This window comes from Crocodylus porosus, unplaced genomic scaffold (assembly GCF_001723895.1).
Source record: "Crocodylus porosus isolate Cpor-Errol unplaced genomic scaffold, CroPor_comp1, whole genome shotgun sequence".
In the NCBI taxonomy this organism is placed as follows: Eukaryota; Metazoa; Chordata; order Crocodylia; family Crocodylidae; genus Crocodylus; species Crocodylus porosus.
Genome location: NW_017728911.1, coordinates 7,437,625 through 7,446,377, shown reverse-complemented (window position 1 = coordinate 7,446,377; position 8,753 = coordinate 7,437,625). Strand labels below are relative to the sequence as shown.

Genomic DNA, 8,753 nt, shown 5'->3' with positions numbered 1-8,753 from the left:
GGCGGAGCGGGCAGCGCGGAGGCGCCGCGGCGGCCCCGGGCCCCTGCTCGTGCTCGTGCTCAGCTGCCTGTGCGCGCCCCTGCTCGGGGAGCCAGGCCGCAGCGCCCCGTCGGCGGGTAAGCGCCGCCCGTGCCCGCGGGGTGGGGGCAGGACTGGGAAGCAGCCTCGGGCTCGGCCTCCCTCGCCCCGCGCTCCGCCGGGCGCTGCGGAAGGAGCTGGTCCCGAGATCCCGCCCCGCTGGCTGCTCCGCTCCTTTCCGAGCGCGAAGCCCCCGGGCCGGGGCTGGGGGCTGCCCCTGAAGCACTCCCGCCTGGTGCAGGAGTAAACCCGGGGACTGACACTGACCTGAGACAAAAGTCCGAGGGGAATGGCTGGATTCTTCTTTTTTTTTTTTCCACTTGCAGTGATGAGAGTAAAAATTAAAAAGCCAACAGTACGAATACTGTTCCCTTTCTTCCTGGGGAGGGTGGTGGGAAGTTGGAATGGGCTCCTGAGGATGGTGGTGCTCTCCCCTACCTCGGGGGTCTTCAAGAGAAGGCTGGACAGGCACCTGGCTGGGGTCAGCACTCGTTCCTGCCCAGGACAGGGGGTCGGACTCTGGGGCCCTTCCAACCCGAGCATCTATGAGTCTATGAAATATGTGCTTTCGCTTCAAAAATGTGCAGAATCTTTTACTTGTCACCACTGTGCTAAATGTGGCTTGATGAATATTACTGGCAATTACAATCACTGGAAAACAACATTTTCACCAATAGAAATGTGTGTTTCATAGAATCATAGAAAACGAGGGTGGGAAGGGACCTCAGGAGGTCACATCTTGTTCAAGCCCCTGCTCAAAACAGGACCAGCCCCAACTAGATCATCACAGGTATGGCTTTGTCTACCGGAGTCTTAACAACCGCTCATTCTAGTAGAAGGAGAATAGTTGTACTAGAATATTTAATATGACATGATCCAATGCTTTTGGATATACTCGCTTTTGTTGTTGGTGAGAATTTGAATATGAATCTGAGAAGGGAAAACTGTATTTCCTTTATTTCATTTATTATGAAGTAAAATCGAATTTACTAGTAAAAATGTAAGAGAGAGGATATTTAATTGGTTATCTAAAAGAGTGGCAAATAGGAAGAGTAAACTATATAATCATACCACTTTTTATAGCATGATGTTAAAAAATGTACAGGGATATACTTTGAAAGGTTTTCAGTGAGTACCTGATCAGATAGATCTAAACTCTCTTGCTATAGTTGATACTTTCCAAGTATTTGAAAAGGAAACTTCGTATCAGTTATTGGAGTTTAACAGTGGTGTCAGGATGCTTGAATATCCCAGGCTTACAAAATACAGTATGTCAGAAAACAAAATGAGTTTATTGCCTGTAAATCAATGTTTGCAGTTTTTTCATGCTCCAGGTTGTTACCCTCACCTGCAGATGGGACAGGAATAATAGCATTCTGAAGTGAATTAAAATGAAAGCTGCATATATTAGATTTGTAGATCCAACCTTCCTGTGCTTATAAGTTTACCATTTTTTGCCTTTAAAAATTATTTGTGTTTCCTTTTGAGAATGTTGGAAGAAAGTGGAATTTTCTAATGGGCTGTAGAGAAATCGCAGAAGCTCTTGTTTAGCTCTACATGAAAAATACAGCAAATCTACTACTGATATACTGGAAAATGCTTCTGAAAAAAGATACTGCCATGTCTTCTGAACTCCATGACTGTGCTCTGTGTACTTAGGCAGAGTACTTGATATCTACAAGCCTCAAAGCAGTACATGCCCATGTATCTGAGACTGGGACTTAGCTGCAGAAGCATAATTTGTCAGTTGACAAATTATCTACCAGTGCACAACCTCTGTGGCATCAAGGGCATCAATTGGCAACTTGACAGGAACCTGAGGGCTGTACATATGTATAAGTATTTACATCAGTGGTCAATTTGTATTTACTTCCATTCTGCATGCCAAATAAGCAACACTGTTATGTGTGTGTACATATATATATATATATATATATATATATATTATTTATTGTAAAACCCTCTCGATTTTCTTTTCTGTTGTCTCTCTTCTGCTGCTCACACATTCTACTCCCTCCCTCCCCCCCCCCCCCTTTAGATTTGAGGGATTTTATCCTTCCGGCTTCCTTATCAGTTGTTTGTTTGCTACCTGGGGTTGGTCCTCCCCAGCATTCAACATGTCACCCTTTCCATCCTCAGTGCTAGGTCCACGGTCAGTGAAAATTATTCCTATCTTCTGATCCTGGCCTGAAGATAAAAGATGAAATTACAGGTGCACCAAAAGAAGTTTTTCAAGCTGATGCCAGTGGCTGATTTTTAAGGAGCTATATCATCCAATACCAATCCGATTCCAGTATGTAGCTGGGCAGCTTGGCAACCAGCGCTGGGCTGGGCAAAGGGGTGTGGGAGAGGGGGCAGATCAAGGCCCCTGTGGTGAGGAAGGGAGTGAGGCTTGGGCAGGCACTACTTGGACAGGACAAGACAGGGCGTGAGACGGAGCCACAGCTTGTCCAGGTGCTGTAGGTGTGGCAGCTCCTGTCCTGCCCACACCCCAGGAGGCATGAGTATGTGCCCCTATATCTGTGTGGGACACGCTAGGCTGGGGCCGGGGCTGGCTGGGCTCTTCCCAACAGGGGCTGGGCCGGACCACACTGCGCTCGGGGTGAGCTGCAGTGGCTCTGGGAGCAGGACTATGGGGTGAAGCCCCAAAATTTGCTGTACTCCCCATCCTAGCACTGCCACTGTGTGCCCTGAGAGCAATGTAGCTTGGCCCAGCCCCTGCTGGAAAGAGCCCAGTGGAGCCCTGGGCCCTTCCTACCCAGCATGCAGATCCAGGGACACATGCCCCCCCATGCCCTCCTGAGGTTTGTGCAGGGCAGGAGCTGCCCCTGCACTCCCAGGACAAGCCACTCATGGCTCTGTCCCGTGCCCGCCCCACCCCAGCTGAGAACTGCCTGCTTCAGCCCCATTCGCTCCCTCACCCTAGGGGACTCAATCTGCGACCCCCACCCCTTCCTTTCCCCCCACCCCTTCCCCCACACCAGACTTACCAGCCAGATGCTGGTCTCCAAGCTGATGGGTTATGTTCCTGGCTCCATGTGTGTTGCAGCTGTGTACATGCACGGGGCATTTATCAGCCACATTATCAGCTGCATCAGGCAAAAAAAAGATGATTTCCAATGCTTTCAGTTTTCCCTATATCGGTGTCGATCTGATATGGGACCAATGTACTGGTGTACCTCTAGATGAAATCCTGGTTCTATTGAAGGGAGTGGCAAAACTGTCTCTGACTTCATTAGAAGCAGAATTTTTACTCAGAGGCTTTGCTTCACTTAGCCAGCCAGCGCTGGGCTTTTAGTTTCTTCACCTGCCTTCTCTGTTCAGTAGAGAGTGGACCTTGCTTCTACTCACCACCGAAGAACAGAATATGCTAATCCTAACCCACAATCAAGTGCTGCTATGGCTTGCAGGGGAATGCATTTTATTAAATGCGTTTAATATGTATTCACAGTAGCATCTACCTTCCAAGCATGATTACTGCTCTGAGGAGATTTTATTTTATGAACAAACTAATGGAAGACAAAATAGGCAATCTGTGTACAAATCAACTTGATTATCTGTAAGCAGTGTGGCAGGTTACTGTGTGATATGATCAATTTTTATCAAGGTTTGCAAATCTGTTCATGAGCCAAGAGTAGTAAGACTTCCAAGCTCAAAAGCTATTCTCAGATGTTTTGCAGAAATTTTCATCTAGAGTTTCTAATTATTCTGAAAGTCAGTTGAACATAAAACACTGTGTTTCTTTACTTTATAGACAGCTCCTATGCCTCTACGCATGTTCTGCAGCTTTGCCAGCTAGTACCTAACACAGTGAAATTAAATACTCTGGTCAGTCTTACCCTAGATGTTCAAATCCTTGCATGCTGCAGTTGTCAGGTATGTCAGTTTTGCTTCGCTGCTTAAAAGAATTAAGTAGCAGAAAAAGCATGCATCACAATTATTCATAGGTGAGAGGGACAGGAGAGAACTTTCTGCAGTAGTTAGAAAAATAAATCCCAGGTGGAAAAGGGCATGGACATTTCTTTCTTAAGAGCTGTCTTAAGAGTATCAGGAAAGTCCTGGTCTCTCAACACCTGAAGTGAGCCAGTAGTTCAGGACAATCCGTTTAATATGGTTTCTTGTTTATTAGAACACATTTTAAACATTGCAGCTTACAGTTCTGAGTGTCTTCCTTTCCTTTCACTGAGCTATTGTAGTTGCATAAAAATTCTTCTTTTACCTCTTTTGTTTTTAGAGAAAAATGAAGTAACTTACAGTTAAAGGGTACTTGAGTGATACCAGTGATGGCTTGCAAAAGAAAGCAGAAAGATCTTTGTAAAAAGATAAAAAGGGATTATTTGAAGGCAGTAGTTACATTTTCTGTGGAATGGAATTTTCTTTTGGGAATTGAAAATGGAAGGATGTAGTTTTAATCCACTTTACTTTGTATTAAGCATTTTATTAATGGGATAGTATGTTGCAAAATTAATTTAGGATGTTGTAGCTTTAATTGAACAAAACCGTTAGTGCAATAAATATTATATTTATATTTAGAATTAATTGACATGCATTATCAGTTGAATTTTAAATGCATTGCTTGTCTTACTTTTTTATTCAGGATTTTATTTGAATGTGGTGGAGCAAAATAACAGTTCCTCTTCAGAACAAAACTGCAGAGGCCTCTGAGCAAAGCATGATAAAAATGTGTTTTGTGAATTATATCACAAAAAAAAGTGATGTCAATTATGAGGGGCACTGGGGAGCAGTGGGTCTCATCTGGGCCAGCAGGGGAGGAAGGGGGGGTGGGATGTTTACACTAAAGTGTAAAGTGTAGGCTACAGTGCCTACAATTTACTGTAACAAGCTGGATAACCCTGGAGTGGCATAACTTTGAGCCACATAACAAATGTTTACAACTAGTTTCAAGTGTTGATGTGCAGACAATCCAGGGATTAAGAACTCCAGGCGCTGACCAAAATTACTGTGGAAGGGCCTTTGTTGATTAGTGTTAGTGCTAGCTTTGAGTTTGGACCAGTCACACCCATAGTCTAGTCACACCCTTTTCTGAGTGTCCCCCACCTACACAACTGTGACTTGCTGCTGGAAGCCTGGTGAGCAGTGCAGGACTAGGAGCTATAGCTGGGAGTTGCCACTAGAGGGCTGCTGAACCCAAGAGAGGCTTCTATTCCTGCACTGTGGGTGGGGGGTGTGAGAGATCCTGGGATACTGGAGGACTTTAGCTTGAGCAGCATATCTGTGGGGAGTGACCACTACTTAATGGAACAGGGGCTGGGTAGTGCAGATCAGAGAGAATCCTGCCCTGGAGTGGTGAAACTTTGAGTCACATAATGAGCACTTAAAGCCACTTTAAGGTGTTAATGTGCAGACAGTCCAGGGGTTAAGAGGTCTAGGAGCCTCCCAAAATTGCTATGTAACAAGACCTTAGTAAACTGGATCAGGTTAATAACATACAGATTTATTGCCATTTCTTTTTAAGTCCATCAGGTGCTTGGTTCTTTGTCACCTCCTGGCTCTCACCAGCTGTCCAAATGATAAAGTGTGGAGGGGAAGGGAAGGGAAATACCATATTTACTCACATATTGCATGCATGCACACACACATCTCTTTGCCCAAGAAGTCAGACTTCCAAAATTGGAGCACAAGTCTTAAGCAGGGAAGCTGATTTCCTGCTTGGAATAGAAGTACCTGGATTTGATTTCTGCTCTTATTATGCAGCATTACTATCCAGGCAGCTGCTGTAGTCAGTTGACTTAAAGGCTCATTGTTCTTCACTCTGGAGGTGTTAACAATCATCTCTCCTTTTTAATGATTTTGATGTTCCAGTAATCAAGCTAACTTTTCTTCAGGCAGTTTTACTGTCTGCCAGCTGCTCTTAGTCTCTCCTCTATTTCATAGCTTTGTGGGTTCTTTGGCTGTTTTAGAATTATAGATTCACCCATGCAGACCAGTCTTCGGCAGCAGTTAGGATTTCAGCTTTTAGTAAAGCTGGAAAGGGAGGATGAATCAGCTGAAGATTAGACTCTCTGTGCCCTATGCTGCTGTAACTTGGGAAAAATCTTTTTTACTTCATTTTGCTTTTCAAAAACAAGGTGCATTTCTTATTCCAGGGTGTTATGTATGAGAAGAAATATGGTAACTATGTATTGAGATTATGCATTATGGATGCCCAGTATAATGATATGAGGTGATGCATCAGTTTTTTACTTCACTGAACATGTTGAAACAGCTAAGCACAAAAGATGTACAGTATTAGACAGCTTAGAATCTTGGTGACCCAAGAGGGGCTTTTAAAGAGAATATTCTGTATCTTATAATTCATGTCACAGTAGCTTAATATAACACCAGGCATCTTCCTGTTTTAAATCAAGTATCTTTTTCTTCTCCGATTCAAAAGTGAGCTAGGGCTGCAAAATGTTGGGACCAACTTCAGTTTGTAATGTCAGAGCACAAACTACAGTTCCCAGAAGGTTGCTGAGGAAGAGAGGAAGCGAAGAAGAGCTTGGACTGCATGTGAAATGACTTGGCAGTTGGAGGGTGGCAGTGAGAGGTGGCAGCTGGAGAGAGATGTGGCGGAGACTAAAAGCAGCCACAGCCGTGCCCAAGCATGGAGCCAAAGTAGACGGTCACTAAGTGTTCTGTGGGACCAAAGACTGGTTTGGAGCTCCCTCTTGAGTTGTGGGTGGGTAGGGTTTCTTCAGCCTATATGCTAGGTTGTTAATGTGTGCTATCTTGCTATCTGCTCCTGAGTGGTTTCATCACTGAATCACTGTTTATTACCTGTTATGTATATCCTGCATGTATGTACCCTAATGTTTATTCACCTGTTTGTTTCCTCATCTTAGCCCATTGGCCTGTGATTCTAACCCCCCCAGTATCCCCTATACAAAAATTGGGACCCCTCCTCTTATGCTTCCTGTGACAGTTTCTGGGGCTCCGGGGTTCAGTACAACTGGAAGGGGCATGATGCAGATGATTAGGGCTAGGTCCACATCCAGCAGGAGACGGTTCATGATGCACTACATTTATCAGTGGAAGCCACTAATTCATGGTAGGGTTTGATACCAGGACAGGTTGCAAACCTCTGACAAGATTGCCCATACTCTGCCCACAGTTGCAGGAACCAGCAATCCCTGTTAGCTTGCGAAGTTGCTTCTGCTTGCCCTTTAGTATTACCTCCATTTCATACCTTAGTTAAGCTGAAGCTCAGTTCCGTTCCCTTTTTTGTCAGAGCACTGGGAACATAAGGAAACTATGTTGTTTGTATCTGATGTGGAAAACACATCCTGTAGAAGTGTCATCAGTATGCTGATGGCACGTCTACTCTAAATTCTTTACTGTCTCCCCTGTGGGCTGCATTTACATGTTGAACAAGAATAATCACAAAAGGGAACCTGGCAGAACCCTAGAGATCTAACAATATAAAAATAAATATCTATTTTGCCTTCTAAAAACTTGCCCTCTAGCCTTTCCATTGCACTCACTTTGCCAAGATGGAGCAAATAGAAGGGTCAGGTAAAAATTGCAAGCTATAAACAGGAAACAAGTAATGGAAGCTACTCCATCACTGCTTCGTACAGCATTAAAGTATGAAGATTAGTCCTAGTTGATAATCAACTGAATTATGAAATCCTCTCTCTCTGGAGGTGAAGCGAAAGATCTGGTTTAATAATGCAATTTTATTGTTGGTGGAAATGACTCTATTCTGAGGCTAACAAAGTGAAGAGGAATACTGCCTAAACTAAAGCACTTAGAAGGTATTCCAGTTTGATCTCTTGTATCATTCCATCTAGAAGGTTAGCAGCATTAGCATTTACTTGATTTTAATGATGCTCATATTTCCTTTAGCTAGACACTGTCTTGCATTGACTTCTAGAGGAACTATTGACAAAACTTTAATTTAATACGGCTTAAGGTCAATTACTTGTAATAAGCGTCTTGGGAGGTTGATAGAGTAGAATGTTAAGTTTAAGCTAGTTGCTAAAGCATATACAGGTGCTGAGAAATCTTATCCCATAATGGCACAGAAGGAATCAATGCCTAGGAGCAGCTTTTAAACAAAAACTAGCTTCTAGCCATTTATTTGAATCTCATAGGTCATAGTTTCATAGTAGGGTGAGAAGGGACCCGAGCAGATCATCAAGTCTGACCCCCTGCCATGGCAGGAAAAAGTACTGGGGTCAAACGACCCCGGCTAGGTGATTGTCAAGCCTTGTCTTAAAGACCCCCAGGGTAGGAGCCAGCACCACTTTGCTTGGAAGTTGGTTCCAGATCCTAGCCACCCTGACAATGAAGTAGCACCTCCTGATGTCTAATCTGAATTCACCCTCTGCCAGCTTGTGACCATAAAAGGCCTGTTCTTTTTTTTTTTTTCAGTAGGTGTCCTAGATGGTGTCTCATTAAATGCAATAACACGTTATTTAAAAAAGTATGCTTTTCTTGTCTTTCAGTTTCAGTATTTAAGAGACCTGTATGTGTAACACTATTTTCCAAACATTTTTTTAAATAAAATATTTATTATTTAAAAAGTGAGTGTGATTACTTAGGGGTGCACCAATAAAGATTTTTTTGGCCGATACTGATGGCTGATTTTTAACGAGCCATATCGGCTGATACTGATCTGATAGCCAATATACAGTCCGGCAGCTTGGAGAGCAGCATCTTGCCAGTAAGTCTGG

At 43.9% G+C, this 8,753-nt stretch overlaps 1 protein-coding gene across 1 annotated transcript in view; it reads left to right on the top strand.

Moving 5' to 3' along the window:
* Window position 1: 1 nt before the first annotated feature.
* The window catches only part of CHRNA5 (cholinergic receptor nicotinic alpha 5 subunit), a gene marked incomplete at its 5' end in the record, with an annotated part of 23,168 nt that continues 14,416 nt past the window's right edge, over window positions 2-8,753 (top strand). The window contains one exon of the mRNA XM_019533155.1: window positions 2-116. Coding sequence (XP_019388700.1) covers window positions 2-116 — 115 coding nt within the window. The remainder of the gene's footprint in view (window positions 117-8,753) is intronic.